A 20086-nucleotide genomic window follows, 5' to 3' on the forward strand; every position below is an offset into this window, starting at 1 on the left:
TTCCCATCATCATAGCAACTGTCAGAGCCTTGCCTGGGGGGGCGGCTCCTGGGTCCCCTTCCTTTTGTACGCCTGCTCCCACGGTGGGATAAGCAAGGAGACAGAGCTTCCACTCTGGGGACAAAACGGCAGGGGGCCCAGGGTCTGCCCCAAGTGAGCTTTGGGACTGCAAACATGTCAACACAGCACCTGAGTTAGTGTCGTCACCATAAAATCATGTCACAGCACTGCTGTAGGGCAAGAGGAGGCAAGGGCTAAGTGTGTCCTAAGCACACAGCAAGGAGAAGCTTCCCGAACAGAAAGGAGGAAGAGGCAGAGAGGATGGAGGGAAGGCGGCACCACCAATTCCAAACCCTGCTGTCCAAGGGCGATGGGATGACAGGTGATACTGCTTCCCTATTTCAAGGGTTTCCCAGGTCATCAGGAAAAAGACTCTTTCTCTTACCTTTTTTTTTTTTTTAAAACCATAGCCTTCCCCTCAGTGGGTTTCATATCTGGAACTCTTAACCAGGGCAAACCCTAGCAAACCTCTCCGGGAGGCTGTGTTGGTGCCAGGACCCCTCACCCTGATAAATTCACACTGAGGCCTGCGGAGAAACAGAACGTCCCCCCGCAAAAAAGAGGCGAGGCTCCCCGTTAAGACAAGTTGCTTAGCCTGTGTTCTTTCGGCCAGGGTTTGGGAGAGCCGGTCAGAGACGCAAACCATTTACCAAAGGACACCATCCAAGAACACCTGGGGAGCTTATGGAGCAAACGCTGTATTTAATAAGTTATAAGATACAATTTACAGTTGGCATTTGGTTCCAGTTTTGCTTCCACATCCCGGTTTACGAAGCCTGTGGTCCTTTCACATCAGGCTTCGGGCCACTCCAGTTCCTAACAGGTGGGCTTTGCCAACACTCACCCTCAGCTGCTACACCTCGGGGAGGGTCACCCACCTCACCCTGTCCCATCCATGGACACACTCGAGGTGACAGTGGCCACCTCCTCAGGACGAAACAGCAAATCTGAAAGGGCTGCCGGCCCAGACCACACTACACATCTGGGCCCTGCAGTCAGGCAGTCCCCGAGTGCTTTCACTTTATTCCAAAGCAGGTCTGCAAGAAGGCATGCAAAATGCCTGATACCCCCCATTTTCAGAATTTTGCACCTGCTTGCTATTGATTTCCAAAGAGCCTCGGGTGACATGTGGTCAGGGCCAAATATGCTTTCATTATTTCTGCAAATGGTAAAGGGCCACCAATGAGCTGCTGTCCTTCCCTCCCCTGTTATTCCCTGACTTTCAGGCCAAAGGTTGGCAGGAGTTTCCTTCTATAATTATCTTCCAGAAAAAGTTCACGCTGGGGCTGCCTGGGGGTGAGTGTGGAGTGTTATGTCACGTGACAGGCCTCTGCTAACACCTGGACCCACCTGCGGTGTCTCTGGACATGCTGGTGAGACTCATCAAACAGACAAATGGCTGGAGCGTATGTTAAGAACAGGGCTAGTGTTGGTTAAATAAAGGGGGAAAGGGGGATCTTTGGCAAGTGGGGGGGCTGCTTGCCACTGCAGAATTTCCTCAGACCCAGCGACTGAAACGGACTTTGAAAACAAAAGCAAAGACATGGCTGCCAAGATGGTCACATGCAATGACTCTGCAGGGAAATAAGTAGCAGGATGAGGAGAGAGGCACCAAGAAGCCATTTCGGCCAGTCTGTCACCTCGGACACTCTGCCCTTTGAGAGATGGGGGCGGGGTGGCAGTAGTGTTAAAACTGGTGTCACCCAATGGCCTTTTCTTACGTGATAGGGTCATCTTCTTTTCTAAACGACAACATAAACTAGGCGTCCCCATTTTCCCTGCCCTTCCTCCCAGTCTTGTTTTGCAAACTGACTAGCCAACTTCATGTCTTAAAAATATCAGCCTTGTCTGTTCTTGTTCTGTCTGCAGGGGGTGATCTGTGCCAAAAGAGGTCCAGTTTGCCGGGCCTATTGAACAAATTTGCATTTCCTGAGTCCCCAACATGACCCTGAAGAGTCAAGTTTAGGACTTCTTTCTGAAGGTACTTAAAAAAAACATGGCAATGTTTTCGGGATGGGGTTTCAGACCCACAAACGGGCTGGAGGACTTTGTATAAAACGAGTTACAAACAAGCAACAAAAGCAACCACCAGAACGCCTCCCAGGACTTGATGAGAACTGTTTTAAGGCACCGTGACATGGAAGGGGCTGCCAGGGATGTGCTCCTCTCCCCACTTCACGGCCAGAACGTAATCCCCCTTCTCCTTGACGATGTAGGTCACACTGTATTGTTGGTTGCCCACATGCTTCATGGAGACCTCTTCACAGGGGGTGGTGGGCCCGTGGACCCCGATCAGCAGCATGTTGGAACCTGGGAGGCAGAGGAAGGTGGTTACTCCATGAAGATGCATCCCAGAAGGCAGAGGAAGAGGGGGGGCTATGGGAGCCAAAGGAAAGATACCAGTTACTGCCTGTTAAGCTTCTCTGATGATGCTGGGGACCTTTGAGAGGTGGGAGAGTGCAGCAATTACGAGCAGGACTCTTATGGGTTCAAATCTCTGCCCTGCCACTTCCTGGGTGGGTGACCTTGGACATGGAACTTCCCCTCTCTCTGCCTTAGCTTCCCCATCTGTAAACAGGGGATGACACTAGCACCTACCTCATGGGCTTCTTGTGAGGTTTAGAGGAGTTATTGTATGTGAAGCCCTTAGCACACAGTAAAGGCTATGTAAGTGTTGGCTACTCTGATCTCATTTATTCTCACGAGAACCTTCAGGAAGGTCCTATGACTATTCCCATTTTAGAGCAGAGGAAACTGACTTTTAGAAAGAGATTTAGTAAGTTTCCCATGGTCACTCGGCTAATAAGCTTTGGAAATTAAGGAAGTAAGGAAGAAAGGGAGGGAGGGAGAGAGGAAGGGAGAAATAAGTAAGTGGTGAAGCCAGGTTTCCAGCCCAGATGTGCTAGATGCCAGAACCCAGGCAACTATCATTGACACCCAAATAAATACCCAAGTTCAAATTGCAATTACAGCAATTAGTGACAGAGGAGAGGCCAGGTTACTGAATGCAATGAGGATAACACGACCTTCCCTATGTACCTTGAGGTCATTTGGAAAAAATCAAGAGGCAAATCATTTAAAAATATTAAGTGCAGGACAGGGCAATGAACACGGTTATTTGCAAATGTCTGGGTTACATGGGTGGGTGGGCACTGCAGACCAGAGCAGGAAAGACCAAAGTACACAGAACAGAGGGTGTCGCCCCATGCCCTCCATTCCCTGAGCAGGGCCAGGCTGCCTACCGGCTTTGCTGCAGTCCACCAGGAAGGAGCTCTTCTGGCCCACAAATGCCTTCGAGAGCCCCGCCCCCTTGGAGGTCACCTTGCTGGCATCCGAGGATGCCTTGGGGATGGCGCTATAGCAGGTCTCCGTGGAGGATCTGGTCACTGACTCCACCAGGATGGATGAGGTCTCGTTGGCTGAGCCGGGGCTGACCAGGCGCTGGCCTAGGACATGGAAGGGAGAGAAGCAGGCATGACTGACCAGACAAGGCAAGTACCCCATGCAGAAGCCCCAGGAGAGCCCCGGCTCCCCAGCACCTGGATCCAAAAGCCACCACACCCCTACCTCACGCCCCCCAACACCTGGATCTAAATGCCACAACTTTTGCATCTCACCCCCCATAATGTCATCTATGGGGTTCTGGGGTCCTGCCCCACACAACTAAGATCTGGCTTTCTGGGTATACGGGAGAGTCTGGCCTTGGCTGACTTGACCTGGAAGTCCTTCCAGGTCATAAGCACGTGCCTCCAGGAATATAGCCACGTGCCACCCTATGGAATGGACAACTTTCCATGTATATAAAATACTCTATATATAAGCAGTGTAAACATGTGGGAGGACATTGACAAAATACCAAAAATGATTCTGCATATTTTTTTTTTTTTGGGGTGGTGTAGCGGAGCTTGTGGGATCCTAGGTCCTTGACCAGGGACTGAAATTGCGCCCTCGGCTGTGAAAGCGCTGAGTCCTAACCACTGGACTGCCAAGGAGTTCCCCTCTCGGCATATTAGAAGATGATTTTTCTATCTGAATTTTTAATTTACTTAATTTTAATTAAATTTTCTGCAATGAACCTATGCTATTTATATGACAGTGAACCAAGCAGAAAGAGACACGTGGAAGGAATTCACCGCAATATTTATGGTGGTTACCTTGGGTGGTGGGCGGTGAAGTGGTTTTTACTGTTTGGTATTTTTTCCAGTGCTCTGAAGGAGGCACATTTTTATAAATTTAATAAAAACTTTTGATTATTTTAAAAGTGAAGGTTAGAAATGAGGGGAATTTTCAGGCCCTGACCTAAACAAATACGTAAGATCTCAAATATGTAAACATTCCTTCTTTTCAGTTTGAGACAGAAAACCACCTAATGTGCTTTCTCAACTTCTACACCCCTACTCTGCCTGCTTATTTTGCAAGTTTTCGAACATGCAGTCACTCTGACATGTCCTACCATTTCTTTACATTCAAGATTCAAAGCAGATTCAACATCTCTAAAATCATCCAGTTTCTACTATCGAATAGCTCTGCTGATAATCTGACAAGATCACCTCCACAGGGGGAAGAATAACTTTTAAAGGTGTCTGTGGTTGTTACCTGTCACCTTGGCCTTGAACGGGCTGCCCACGATGTGGTTGGGCCCGCCATATTTGACGCCAATTAGGTAGCTTCCAGGAGCCATGGGGGTGTACATGACTTTGTACCCTTCGGGGGTTTCCTGGCAATCCATTTTAACCTTGGACGGGCCTTCAATGGTGACGGACAATGTCCCTGGCCCTGCTCGGGTGGTGTTGATGAAAAATTCAGACTGGATACCTGGGAGAAAGGAAGCAGGAATAAAGATCACGTGGAAGGTTTGGAGGGATGGGGAGGGTGTGCTTTGGGGAGCGTTCTGGGGGCCCTAAAGCAGTGGCGGGGCACACGGAGGTTCCCTCTCAGAGGGGTCACCTTGGTGGCACGGGAACCCACCAGTACTAGCTCTGAGCTGCTGGTGCAGAGAACCTCAGGTCCTGGGGGATGGTAACCCCTTTCCAAGGCCCAGGCAGGAGTGTGGCCAACATTCTGTCCACAAGCACGCACCGCCTCGTTTTCTCCTCTGGGCACGAGCCGTGGCTGAGGGCGAGAAGCCTCAGTCATCAATGAGAGCCTGAAATGCTGCTTCTGCCCCCAAGGGCCAGCTCTGCCCACAAGGGTGGGGGAAGCGTGGGCCCCTCTGACCTTTCCTTTCTCCTCTGGTTGGACTTGGAGAAGCCCAGGCAGCCCAGCGCTGCCTCCTTCCTCCTCAGGCTCCTAGCCCCAGACACCACGCTGAAGACCGGGGTAGCCGCTGGGATCTGCCAGCCCTGCCACTTTGCCTTGAACACCAGAAACAAGAACAGGACCAGAACAGCAGCTCCTGCTAATACCACTGGCACCACTCCGGCTCCAGATCCTGTGCCCATCATTTTACACGCCCAGTGATTCGTCTTTAACAAACGACAATGAGGCTCAAGGAGGTTCAACCACATGCCAATCAGAACTACATGAGAAAGGGGCAGAGCTGGTACTGAAGCAAGTCTGAGGGGGTTCAGACCCCAGGCCCGTCTCCTGGCCTCTGGATGGGCAGCAGGGCTGCCTCAGATGCCCTAACTGCAGCTCCAGGACATCCTACTTCTTGCCTGCCTGGTCCATGAGGGCCTCCTGCACAGACATCCTCCCTCGTGACAGAAGGAAAGCTGGGCCAAAAGACAGTGCCAACCAATGACCACTGTGGCGTTCCTGCCTGAGCCCAAGGCCCTGAAAAAGGCCGCACTCCCTCAGGCCCCTCTCTAGTTCAGAAGGGGAAGAGGCGGTCAGTCACCAGCCGCACACCTGCTACAGTGCCCTCTACGGGGCATCCCCAGCATAGCATGCTGCGGGGCTGGGCTTCTTCTAGAGCCCTGGACGCACCCCAGCTGGGAACTATTTTGGTTTAATTATAGCTCGGAGGCTGCCGGAGAAAGAATTACTGTTCTGGTTATCAATAAGACAAAGGAGCTGCTATCATGCAACCCGGAATACAACCCAGATGTTTCTGGAAAAGCTCCCGAGGCTCCTGTCCCAGCACCACCCCCTCACCCTGCCTCCACAACTGTCTCAAACTTGTCTCTATACTGTGCAGCCCAGGAGCCCTTCACTCAGCCGCTGCCCTGCTGAAGCAAGGGCGTTGGGGGAAAGGGAGGGGGCATTCAAACAAGGGACAGCGTTTCCAGGAAGCAGCTGCAAGTGACAGCAAGGAAAGATACTTTTAAAGTGAAGATGAAAAGACCTGGCTGCAGTAGAAAGGACAGGATTGCTCCATTCCTAAGAAACATCAGTTCATCCTGATTGTGAGGGTCCAGAGAGGAAGATGAGGTGGGAAAAGAGAAATAAGGAATTACAGGGCAAGAGCAACCTATCAGGTGGGCTCCTTTATTATTCCCATTTTACAGGAACCAAGTGGAGGCTCAGTGAGGTCAAATAACTCACCCTAAGACACACAGCTGGGGAATGGCTGAACTGGGGTTTAAACATAAGGTCTGTCTAACCTGGAGCTAATGCACTCGCCTGAGAGCAGATGGGAGAAAGAAAATCCGCATGCAGGAGTCCCTCTCATCACCACCTCCAGCCAGAATCAGTACCCCAGACATCTCTGGGCATGGCGGTGTTCCCCTGTACCCCCGTGTATATACAGATGAGTTCCTGTGAGTTTAATGCATGTTTAATGCAGCCCTACTCCATCTTCAAGGTGGGTGAGGGGTAACGGGAGGGAAGGAGGCTCTCCCCTTACATCTCGTGCACACTGGGGTTTCTGGGGCATTTCATCAGGAAAATGGCTCTTCCAGCCAGAGAGTCTGGAACTCCCTGGTCTAACTCCTGACCTTCTCAGTCCCTCTGCAGCAGACAGTCCCACCCCAAATTCTCCACATTCCCCTGCTCTAAAACCTGCAGAACTGACCATTTAAAGCGTGAGCCAAGAGATACCGCCAGCCCACCCATAAAAACACAGGGAAGCTTGCTTTGTTCCGAAGGTCAGGATGCAGGCCCTCCAGCAGCCGGGCAGAGACACCTTTTCATTCCACACACACTGCAGCTGTGTAATCCTGGGATGGATATTTGGGAAAAGGCCTGGGAGCGGGAGGGCTAGAAAAACAAGACGCCTTCCCCTTGACAAGAGCAATATTTACACAGGATTTGAAACAGGCTTGTTCTGTACCTCTCCCTCCTGGCTGGAAGTCTCCCTGCAAGACCAGCTCCTTCCCTCAGTAGCATCCAGTGCTGGCAAAGCACAGCCTGAAACCTGAGCTCCTGAGAAGGCTTGTGAACAGCCAAGAGGAAGCATGAGAGGCCCTGGGCACAGCAGGTATGGCCCAGCAGGGGGATGGGTGGCTGCTGGCAGCAAAGGAGACCTCAGTGGCTGCTGCGGGGCCTGGACCAGGGCCTGCTGGGGCTCCAAGTGCCAGGAGGACCCCACCTGGGCTTCAAGGGTGGATGGCTTGTCAGGAGCCAAACGCCTGCACTACTGCCTGGGGACCTTCCAGGGCAGCTGGGAAGATAGGTGTCCTTGTGTAGGACACCCCACAAAGCAGGCCAGGGATGTAGCCACTGCCTCGGGGCGAGCCAGCCATTTAGGGAGGCAGCAAAACTCAGGGGTTAAGTGAGCAGGCCTTGAGGTTGCGAACCTGGACTGGTTCTGGCTCTGCCCGCTCCAAGCTAAGTAAGCTTGGGGAGTGACTCAACCTTTCTGAGTTCTCACTTTGCTCATCTGTATAATGGACATTGCCTAGGGTGAAACAATACAGTGCCTTTTACAAAGGGCAAGCTGCTGGCCCAGAGTTCAGTGTGGAGCCAGACAGGATGGGCCTGGGGACATGAGAAGGACTCATGCAGACCCTGTGGGAGGTTTTGCTGAGGCCACTGCTTTGGCCAGAGTTGCAGGGTGGCACACCAGCCGGTCAGTCACTCCTGCACCCGGGCAGGGCCCCTCGTCCCCTTACGACACTCGCTCCACAGGGCTGGATGCCGGGAAACCATGGCCACTCATCCCCTTGCCTGTGGGTCTGCTCTGTCCCACTCACCATGTGGGGTAGGGGGGAGACTAACAGCAAAATGTGCACACACAAGGAACTCAAGAATCCTTCCTAAGAGGCCCCAAAGTAACACTCAGACGCAAACTGCGTCCCAGTGAGTCCACGCCTGCAAAGAAACGTAAGTGGACAAGCTCCCCACCCTGGCACTTTCCGTAACAGTGACACACTAGACACCCCTGATGCCCACCTCTACATTCACGGTATGGACACTAACTAAGCCATTACAAGGCAGGTAGATCTGTAGGTTTTGACATGGAAAGTTCCCTAAGATGTCAAGTGACAAAAGCAAGTTGTACTGAAATACAAATAGCACTAAGACTATTTCTATAAAATAAAACTCCATGTCTACCTTTTTAACAAACCGACTAGCTAAGCAACCAAGTGGCCAAGAATGAAGACCAACAAAGAGACAATTGGAAGGTCCTCCCCTGATCTGTTAAGCCGTGTTTCCTCCTGGACCCAGAGGGAGGGAGGGAGGAGAAGCAAGATGGAACTTTACATACTACCTCACTGCCAGTATTTTTCACAATCAAACGTGTTCCATCTGTGGCAAAGACTAAAAAAGAATTTGACTGTTTTCATCTTTTCTCCTCCCCCGTTAGGATTAGAATAAAAAGGAGCCAGGCTGTGACAGGTCTTACTGCCGACTGAATGTGTTTCTAGGAGGCCAGGGTCCACTAAAGGAGCTGGTGGGTAGGGGACCTCCCCAGAGGCCCGTTACATGCATCATGAACTCTGTGCAGGCAAAGGAACCCTCAAAACAAAAGATGCTGTGTTGTATTCCCTATCAGTGTCCCGGTCCTAAAAGAATCTGGCAAAGGAAGACAGCTGCAGCACAACGAACAGTAATGAGCTGTGAGAACGCAGCCATCAAGCCCTCACTCTGGATTTACCGCAGGTCAAGCGAGAGCCTCCCAAGGGTGCATTACTGAAGTTTCCCTGGGGAGAGAGGGTGGCAGGCTTCCCGGGGGCTTGAAGAGTTCCACCTGCTCTTCCCCGGGGACAACTCCGTTAAAGACAAGAGGCAGAGGCAGTGTGTTACCTGTGGTGCCCCCCTCGAGCCCTGAGCCGTAGGCGGACACCAAGGCAGGGTTCCCCGCTTGTCCGGGTTCCCCGACTCGTACTTTGAAGGGACTTCCAACCACGTGGCTCCCGTTGAACTTGACGTCGATCGTGTGGACACCATTCTCGTGGGGGATGAAGCGAACAGCATACTTATCTGGGAGAGTGAACAAAGGCACAGGGTAAAAGTGGGCCCGTGGACCCGACCAAGGTGGGTGGGGACAAAGGACAGGAGCCCAACCCGAGAGGGCCGATTTTACATCACTAATAAGAAATGGCCCTACTGCAAGCCTGGCACCCAATATGTTGGTGATCAAAACCAGATGGGCCTATTTGTCTGTACCTAGACAGCTCTTTGGGAAATGCATCCACATCTCAAATTCTGTGTTTAATCCTCTGTGGCTTTGGCCTCAGAAAAACACTTCCTTTATGAAAAGCTCACTTCTGGCGCAGTTTCTCTGCTTGGCCGGGGGAAAAAATGGTTCCAACTGAGACTAATGCTCCTTAATTAAGCTCCAAGCTAGCAACTGCCCCACAGGGCAATGGCCAGGTTTCTTACTGTGTGTTTGGCTCACAGCACGTGGTAAGATGATCTATAAACTGAAATGGGCACCTAGAATATCCTTCCACCATGCACCACTTGACCACCCCTTCCTCCTTGAAGTGCTCCCAGCTGGGATGCAGAGTCTGTTCTCCTCCAGTCAGTCTCTCAGCCTCTCCCTGGCTCCTTGTACCCTCCATCCCCTTCAGAACTTTTGTTGCTCAAAGCTCCACCCAAATCCTCTTGTCTTCTCCTCTGGACTCTCTCCATATGGAGCTGCCACCCATATCCTTCAACACTGCACGTCCCCCATCAGTCCCCAGCTGGTACCCACCCCGCCTCTCTGAAAGCCAATGTGCTACAGGGAAAAGTGATCCCACCCCCATGTCCACATATGGTCCTTGATTGGGTCAAATTAATGTGGGATAGCAGGGGGAGAAATCCCTCTTTCCCCAAGCCTAAGTCAATTAGCACATGGCATTTAGCCACACAGGAAGGGACTCAGGAACAGGCATGTATGTTCAGTGAGATAGGAGGGGAGGTTTGCTGGAGGCTTCTGCAAAAGGAGCATCTAAGACTTCTGGAGAAAGAATCTTGAGGAGAGAATGTCTCTCTTGATTGGTGCTGTGTGCTGCTGCAGCCACCTTACCACCAAGAGGCAGGCCACTTTCAGAATGAGGTCCACAAATCAGAAGAAAGAGCAGAGATGTTCGGGGCCTTGGAGAATACAGCTGGATGGCTGAATTCAATTGGTGCTGAAACCCATCTTAGATCTTGAACTTTCCACTTACGTGAATTAACAGACCCCCTAGTAATGGACCATGTGTGTCATGGACCCCCTTTATTATGTGAATTGGCTTGAGATGGGTGTTCTGTAATTTGTCACCAACGGCATCCTAACTGTGTCAGGCTGGTGGTCTCAGACACTGCTGGGGCTTCAAATACTGCCTGGGGCTGAGGACACCATATCTCACTTGGTGGCTAAATTCCAATGCAGTAGAGATCTATTAAATGTTCCCACTTGGATATCTCAGGGACACTGAAAAACCTCTCAAAAAATAAAGTATTAAACTCTGTAAGGCAGTGACCCGCCCTTGCTCACCCATGGCTGCTGTCCTGAGCTTTGTTAACTGCATCATCATTTTTCTACCCCATCACCAAGCTACATGTAACCTTTCTGAATTCACTTTCATTCCCTATGGCCAATTGGTCACCAAATGTTATAGTTCTCTGACCTCAAGTCCTTCCTCTGCATTTCTAACACTGCTGATTAATACTGTTTTCTCAAACGGACCACTCTGCGAGCGTCGGCTTACCACCTTGCCTTTCAGATGTACCAACACATTCACCATAATGTGGTCAGACTTAAACCATTATCTGACCAGATATGGGTTTAAAGCCCACACATTTGTTCCTTCTGAGGCTCCCCACTGCCCTTTCTTTCTCCGCCCAGTGCGAGGAAGATGTCTAAATGCCAACCCAGGCCCCAGGTGTCTACCCTCGCTGCACGCAGAGCAGGGTACACAGTAAACGCCCAATAAGGGCAGTGGTCACAGGGCTCTTCCTCGTGTATCAGGGCCCATATTCAATGTTACCTCCTCTGAGAAGTCCTTCTGACCTTGTCAAAGCAGAAACCCTTTTCCTCTCCTGCTCTGACCATCTTTACCATTTGGTTCTCAATTCTGCTGTGCTGTTGGTGATCAGCTGGGGTCCTCACCTGTGTGCACTGCACCTTTCTGGCTCACACTCTTTAGGTCCTCACTAGACTCTGTGCTCCTCCCTGAAGGCAGGAATCATGACTTCCTCAGCCTTACCTTCCTGTCAAGTCTCTGATACTTAATAAATGTTCACTAGAAAAATGGTCTCGTTCAAGTTGATTGACATCACAGAATTCCATACACCAAGGTAGCGAGCAAGAGAATCTCATGCTACTAAGTCCTACTGGGGACCCAGATTCTTTCTTTCCTTTTTTTTAGCCACACAGCTAGCGGGATGTTAGTTCCCCAACCAGGGATTGAACCCGGGCACTCAGCAGTGAAAGTGCAGAGTCCCTGGACCACCAGGGAATTCCCCAGATTCTCTTTTCTTAATTTACAGCAATCAACCTTTTTCTCAGAGTAAAGAGAGATCAGAGTGTACTTATTCATTTCATAAGGTAAACAATAAAGATCTGTGGTATTTTATTAAAATATGAGAGAACATCACAATGAATGTCATGTGAAAGAAATCTGAAAAACAACTGAAAATAAAGAAGTATTTGTTTAAAAAAAAAAAAAAAAAGCCTGCCCCTGGCAAATGTTTATACCCTAATTTATAAACAGTGTCTGACAACAGCAAAGGAAATCCCAATGCCTCGCAGAGGCTGATGACCCCTCCGTCAGGATAGGTGTTTGCAGAAACATTCCTGGTGCGGGCGCTGGTGCTTACCTGGCTCCAGCTCAGACACGTGGCATTCCTCCACGGCTCCAGAAGGGCTGTGCACCTTTGCATCGATCTTGCCTTTTGCCCCATTCAACCTTATAGCAAAGGAGGCTGGCTGGTTAACTTTTAATCCTGATTCCTGAGAATTTAATACATGAGATGCGTTACAGCCCTCGGCGTTCTTGCTCATCAGCATACACCGACCCAACCCAGGATTCCAGCAGGGGGACAGTTCTCATGCAAACAGGCCTGGAATATGTTTTCCTACATAACACCTGGCAACAAAAGAGCAGGTTGAGTAATTCCACGTTTCTAGCATTAAATATAAGAAAGCAGAGACACACATCTGCATGGTCTTGTATGTAAACCATCTTGATTCAGAGATGGTTCCTAGGTTTGGGGACTTAAGACATCCTGGCCAGCAGGATTACAGTTTCAGCATCCCAGACAAGAGTTGTACAGGCCAGAAAACCCAGAATCTTCCAGATCTGCCCCCTCCCTCAAAAAAGAAGAAAGAAAGAAAGAAAAAAAAGACTTCCTCCCCCCACCGCCTTTTTAGGAGGAGGCTGGCAGCTGATAAAACCCTGCACTCACTAACATGAACAAAGGCTTTGTATCTCAAGGGTGGAGATGCAGAGAACTTTTAATAAACTTGTAAAGGGCCACACATGATTTTTCTTTCATGCAGTACTGCACAGTGGCTAAAAACCAGCAGAACCTGGATTTACTGCCATTTCCTAGCTACATAACTAAACTGTTGAACCTGTTTGAGTCTCAGTTTCCTCCTCTGTAAAAACAGGTATAATAACCAAATCTACCTCAGAGAGCTGCTGTGAGGATTCAACGAAGTTATGCATTCAAGGCACTCAGCACAGGGCCTGGTCCATACATAGGAAAGTTTAAAAATGTCAGCTCCTATTAACATGCATTTAGAAGTTGTTAGTCCCCCCAAAAAAGCCATGGGAGAAGTGTAGCTTTTGCTCTTGAGTAGATCAGTTTCACTCTCCATGCTTTGTCTTGGAAACTACATCCTCTGCTGGGAGAAGGGGATTGGAAGTTCAGATGCTTAAGATATCTTAAGATTGGCCAATCCTGAATAGCAAAATTTTACAAGCCAGCAGTTTTGATGTAAACATGGTTGGACAGCTACTCAGATGATAACTCTAAAGCAGCAGGGCTCACACTTAATGTGCAACCGAGGGTCTTGTTGAAATGCAGATTCTGATTCAGTGGGTCTGAAACGGACCCTGGGACTCCATGTTTCTAAGAAGTTCCCAGGGGATGCTGAGGCTGCTGGTCCAAGGATCACATCTTAGCTTCAAGGCGCTATAAGCAGTGCTGCCTCGTTCAGTAGTCACTAGCCACATGTGGTTATATACAGTTAAATTTAACTCAATTAAAATTAAAAACTCAGTTCTGGACTTCCCTGGTGGTCCAGTGGTTAAGAATCCACCTGCCAATGCAGAGGACATGAGTTCGAGCCCTGGTCCGGGAAGATCCCACATGCTGCGGAGCAACTAAGCCCGTGAACCACAACTACTGAAGCCCATGTGCCAAAATTAACTGAAGCCCAGGCGCCTAGAGCCCGTGCTCTGCAACAAGAGAAGCCACTGCAATGAGAAGCCCACGCACCGCAACGAAGAGTAGCCCCCCCCACTCGCGGCAACTAGCGCAGCAACGAAGACACAACACAGCCATAAATTAAAACAAACAAACAAACAAAAAAACTCACTCCCTCAGTTACACTAGCCACATTTCAAGGGCTCAAGAGCCACATGTGGCTCATGGCTACCATACTGCTCATCGGAGATGTGGGACATTCCCACTGCTGCAGAACATTCTACTAGACTGAGCTGCCCTAGAGGTTACAGATGACGGAGGACTGAACACAAAATTAAGGAGTCTCTGATCGCCAGACCACCCCCAGGCCACACCCTCCCCTACAGAATGCCAGCCGACTCCAATTTTCTAAAAAGTCTCAAAAGCAAGACAAAACAATACACGCCTCTCTTTCCTAACCAGCACCAGATGTTGCCGTGCAGCCTTGCCAATAAATCTCCAGTAAATAATTTACATATCACTTGGCATCAAGTGACATGGGGAGAACAGGGGACAAAGTTGACACACAGGTCCCTCCTGTTGTGGCAGCTGGTTACACAAGCTTGATGGACATACCAGCCTGATACATACCTGTTTAAATATTTTATGACCAAACTGTTATAAGAGGACTCTGCGGAAGCTTCTTGGAGCCGACTTCTCCACATCAGCTCCTTTTGGACAGAAGCGTTTACGTTACCTGAGTTCACTTGCCACTAAATCCTCAAGAAGGAGATAAACGCCTCACAAGATCCAAAAGAAATCTTCCAGATGCGTGAAGGCAGCTCTTTGCCCTCAACAAATGCCAGCTTTATCTCCCTCCGTAGGGTTTAGTTAAGTTGGCCACAGAAGGAACTTCTGTTAAGAAGCCTTTAAATGAAACACAAGAAAAACATCTGCACCACAGTCACCAGTCAGTATCCTTGGTACTCTCCAGATGAGGCTGCTTCAATCTGTAGACCGTGACCCTGGTCTGGGTTCTGTTTGGGTTCCCTAATGTTTGAGACAACTAGCAGTACCAGTCCCCCTCAGGGGAAAGTGAGACTCTCAAATGTAAACCAAGTACACGGAACCAATCTGAGATATGAGGTTGAGTTTTCAGCAATCCAATACGTTCAAGAACTGGGGGGCAGCTGAAGGCTATTTAGAAACCCCTCTACCCAGAAATCACATTCTGGGATTTTGGTGCTATTCCACAGCCAAACGGCTACATCTGATTCAGTGTCCTAAGACCCAAGGGCATCCCCAATACTTCTTAGTTTGGCTGAAGGCTCTAATGCAACCCTGAATTAAGCGCCCTGTTTAAGCCAGGGTGAAAAGTTGCATTTCCTGCCATTCTAAGAGGTTGGGCTATGTAACAACCTGCCACAACGCCAGGGTTGGGATTAAGGTGGCTGCTGTTAAGAGCATGGTTCTGGAACCACCGAGACCTCACTCTGCCTCATTCTAGCTGGTGCCCATAGCTGGATCCTCTCTGCATCTCAGTTGTTCTATCTTTAAATGGGTGTGTGTGTGTGTGTGTGTGTGTGTGTCAAGAAAAGCTACTCACCAGACTGTGGCAAGGATTTAGGGAAATAACACTGATACAGTTCTTAACACAGTGTTTTGCACGCTTACTATAAATAAATCAGCATCATAAAATAAATCACAATTGACTTTCTTGAGGAAAAGGAAGCCAATAATAGCAAGCTGAACATCACTGGACTGTTAGTTTTGTGTTTGTTTTGTTTTGAAAGCCCTCCTTAACCCTTGACCAATTATTAACAGGCCTTCTTTGTTTCTCTGGAGTGAATATTTAGAAAACAAACTCGTCTGCAAATGTTGAGGAGTTTTGCTGACCGTGGCTGCTTTCTGCTCGCCCCAACGGTCTCATGTCCTGAATGCGACCCTGCTGCAGGAAAGGTCCCCTACGCCTGGCAGCATCCGTGGTCAAAATGTGCTGGGGCCCCTGGCACAGTCGGAGATTGAAGGGGCCTCGGGAGTCCAGGGCCTCACTGGCTGGACTGTGGCCAAGGAGATGGATGTTTCCTTGTGTCTCACCTGAAGGCTCAGAACAGTGAGGCGGCGGGCATCGTCGGAGGGCGCGATCACCGGCACCAGGTAGGGACTTTCTGGGATGTGCTCATCATTGAACTTGATAGACACCTCGTAGTTACCTGTGGGGACAGGAAGGTCCCATCATGTCAGAGATTCTGGGAAGGTGGTTCCAGAGTGGCCTCTTGTTTCTCTAGCTAGGGCCAAAGTGCCTTCCCAGAGACCCTGGCCCACTCCATGGCTGTGGCTGATTGGGTCAGAGAGGGTCACCTGGCTCAATGCGATTTTCTTAGTTGGAAAGGGCAGGGATTCTTTTTTTTTTTTTTTTATCTTAGATATTCTGTTTAATAATTTCAAAGAGCATTGAAGCACTGAAGTTTTTGTTCTGTGTTTCACCAGGGTATATGTGAATCCCCACACCAATCACGCATCAACATCTGGTGTGTATTCCCAATTTCTCTCCAAAGGAGAGGCTTATGACAGAGCATTTTATTAAAAATTATATACTTAAGAATAAGAAGGGCTTCATGTAACTAGGATCCCATTACTGATCCTGAACTATGAAGTCTAAGACATAAACTTTGAGAACAGGGGTAGAAGCAGAGTGATAACTAGGAAAGAAAATCTAGTCAAGGAAGAAGGGCAGGGATTCTTAACCTGGGCCCACACAAAGGGTCTGTGTACAGTACTCAGGAGATACATCAAACTCGAATGGGAAAAACGTACATCTTTATTTTTACTAACCTCTAACTGAAATTTAGCATTTCCTTCCTTTAGAAAAGCTGACAAGAAACCACACAGCACATTAAGACTTGTGATTTTGTCAACAAAAACAATCACTTTCCAGCTTTATATATATATCTTGACATACCATTTACACTCACTGCCACTTAGAAATTAAGGTAGTTAATAGACCATCACCAAATCGTATGATTTAACGTATTAATGAAAACGTGTATACGTTGCTATGTTGCATATTTGTTCCTTTAAAAAGATTTTGATAACAATATTTTATTAAAGTTGATTTCTTTTATAATCTGAAGTATTTTATTTCATGTGTTTAAAAATATTTCCTGAGATGGTCCCCATGGGCCTCACCAGATGCCAAAAGGATTCATGGCACACAAAAGGTTAAGAACCCCTGATCGAGGAGCTCAGATGCTGAGGCCACTCTTCTGGGGCAGCCACACCAGCCACTGGCCACGGGTGGGCAGAGAGAGGCTGGTCAGTGGGAAGAATGAAACAGTTGAAGAGCATAAAGCAGTGAGGCCAAGAGACAAGGAGAACAAGAATTCCTACCCCTTTGAGGCGTGGCTGGATATCCTGCAACTGGATTTCCAGGACGCATTCCCATGGGCCCATACAGATAAATTCCTCTTCTACTGGAGCTAGCCTGATGAGTTTCTGTTCCTTACAACCCAACCATCCCTAAACAAGGAAAACGTCCTCCACTGGCCCCCGAGTACCTACCAGGCTCTTGGGCAATATAAGACACACCACATGATCCGTTTTTATGGTCATCAAACGTAATCTCGGCCTTACTGGGGCCCTCAACAGCGATGGAGAGGCCCCCGGCACCTGCCTCCCGGGTCCAGATGCTGAATTCAGCTGAGACAAAGAAACACCTGGTCAATGACTGAGCCCAGTATAGGCCCCTCTTCTGGCTCAAACATGGGGTGCTGGGTTCTGTTTGTTGCCAGTCCTTTCCTCTTTCTCTAACCCCAAGCAGAACCCAGGCAAGGGCATTGGTGATGTCTGCTAAGCCCCATCCATGACTACACTAAGCTCATGGGCGATCAGACATCTTTGGAATACATGCAAACCAAGTCAGAACAAGATGAGAACGTTCAGTTTCATCCCCAGAGACTTTCCCACTCAGCAACCACCACTGCAAGGGACCTTCACAATCAGTTTTATAGAATTCTAGCATGTTCCAAAGAACATTAGCCTGCAAGATGCCCTGGAAACGGTTTTATGACCCTGATGCTCTCTTAGAGACTCACAACACACACCCATAAATTACAGGCTCCGAGAAGTCCTTCAGTAAGACACTTGTTTAGCTTTGGGTAAGCAATTCCCAAATGTCTTTAGCCACGGAAGCCTTGTTTTAAAGAAGGCCCCTTCACACCATCCATCAGTAACATACAAAGTCTTCCTTTCAGAACAGGGTGAAGAGTGCAGGATGCTCACTCTGCCAGGCTGAACTCAATCTTCCCAAGTAAAAAGCCTGCCCAGAACGCTCACCTGGGACTCCTGCTTCTCCTCGCTCTAGGCCAGGGCCTCCTGCCCGGACCTTCTGGGCGCCCCCCTCACCCAGAGGTCCCACAGTGAACTGGAAGGGGCTGCCAGTGACGTGCTGGCCGCGGTACTTGACGCTGACGGTGTGCACCCCCATCTCCTGGGGCACAAACCGGACACAGTGAGAGTTCTTTCCCACAGGCACAATCTCTGCCTCGGTCACGCGGCCTGAGGGGCTGGTGACGTGGGCCGACATGTCACTGCTGTCGATTTCTGAAAGGGGGCAGGGAGAAAAAGAGGAGGGTCAGGGCGAGGGCCTGATGGGGAACAGGACGTGCAGGGCAAGCAGCAGACGGCAAAGCGAGTGTAGGCCAGGGGTGCGGGGTGCTCAGGCTTCCTCCCATCCTGGCTGGACGCCTGCCCTCCTGTCTCCCTCAAATCCCTGGGTGGTCGTGGCCAGCATGGAGAGTGCAGGGCCCTTCCAGCCACCCAGTGCAGAGAATATTCTGGGGGCACTGACACGTCTTGCCTCGCCGAGCACTTTGACAGCCTTCCTGGCTGGAGCTGAGTTAATTCCACACAGCAGTGTCAAACCAGAGCTTGGGCTGATAGTTATAGCATGTAGATAACAACAACAATGATGGCTCAGATGTTTCTAAGCAAATGTGACATGGGGCCATCAGTCATGCTTACAGGGGCTCTTTTCCATAGGTAAGGACAGAAAACACAAGAGCCCTCATCCCTCATTGTCAAGAAGCCTTGGCATTTCTTTCAAGCAACAAGACAAAATGCGTTTAGAGGAAAAGGTGAACCCAGCTTGGTCCCAGTGGCAAAGGGGAAACCATGCGTGAGCAAAGCTTTGAGCAAACCGAAAACGAGAGGCCACACTTCCAGAAACATGACGCCTCGGGTCCCCAACACCAGGAAGCAGACGCGTCTGCTCCACCCAAGGTGATCTGCCATGCCAGCGACCGTGCCTGCACTGACGAGGTGGAGACAGGCGCGCTGCATGCTGGGTGACCAAGTAATGCCATCACCTACAGCAGCACGAAACCGCACCCTCCAGCCCTACAGGATCTGGGCAGCAGCTCATGACTCTGAGCCCTGAGGACAGAGAAAGGAAGGAGGTTGAGGGGAGGGTCACCCCACATGGCCTGGGTCCGGAGGATATCTGGAGGCTGGAGGGCCATCCTCCCTTCTAATTGACAAGAGAGGGTGTTTTAGGTAATGATGGAAAAAGTTAGTCTCAGCCAGAGTCATCTAGTACCACTGAAAAGAGTAAGAAGGAGTCAAGAGCTAGACAAGACTTGAGGGAAAGGGTGACTGACCACATCACACAAAGATAAGAGACAAATAGGCAAAGGGAACAGGAGAGAGAATTCCCCAAATGAGAAATGTGAAGTCCACTCGTCTCGTGACCAGAGAAATGCAAATGAAAACTGGATACTGTATCTTTCCATCAGATTGATCAAAGTGAGAACCAAAGACAGTGGCCAGTGCTGGTGGGGAAACAGAGAAATAGGCCTCAGTTCGTTTTCTGGAAGACAGGCTGCCAAGGCATAGCAGCATCTGAAACGTACTGGCCCAGCAATCCCACTCCCGGGCACCCATCCGAAGTGATGACAGATGTCACAGAGCACTGATTAAGGGGTCAAGGGATGGAGATGAGCATACGTGAAATGAGAAAACCCAATGAGGACATGCACCTAGACGTGAATTGGAATCTTATACAGTCATGAAAAGGATGATGGGGAAGTATACTTTGGTGTGGAAAGATGTCCACAATACAGTGAGTGAGAAGTACACCAGAGGGATCTGAGACCGAGCCCGTGTGTCTAGGAGGCTGGAGGCATCCAGGCTCCAGCTCTGGGCCTGAAACGTGAACCACAGTCTCCCTGGACGGTGGGATATGAGGTTAGACTTACTTCCCCTGTTTTTGAGCACCTGAACTTTTTATGATCACAATCAACACGGTGCGTTTTAAGTGATTCTTAGTCTGGACGCTACAGTAATGAGGTTTTTACCAACGGTGTGTCTAGAAAGGAAG

At 49.6% G+C, this 20086-nt stretch overlaps 1 protein-coding gene across 1 annotated transcript in view; it reads right to left on the minus strand.

Annotated features, from left to right (window-relative positions):
• Positions 1–738: 738 nt before the first annotated feature.
• Positions 739–20086, minus strand: part of FLNB (filamin B) — a 139144-nt gene continuing 119796 nt past the window's right edge. The window contains 8 exon segments of the mRNA XM_032647686.1: positions 739–2370; positions 3303–3506; positions 4657–4875; positions 9190–9366; positions 12178–12310; positions 15808–15923; positions 17272–17409; positions 18046–18312. Coding sequence (XP_032503577.1) covers positions 2183–2370; positions 3303–3506; positions 4657–4875; positions 9190–9366; positions 12178–12310; positions 15808–15923; positions 17272–17409; positions 18046–18312 — 1442 coding nt within the window. The 3' untranslated portion in view covers positions 739–2182.

The sequence above is a fragment of the Phocoena sinus genome, chromosome 11, assembly GCF_008692025.1.
Source record: "Phocoena sinus isolate mPhoSin1 chromosome 11, mPhoSin1.pri, whole genome shotgun sequence".
Lineage (NCBI taxonomy): Eukaryota > Metazoa > Chordata > Mammalia > Artiodactyla > Phocoenidae > Phocoena > Phocoena sinus.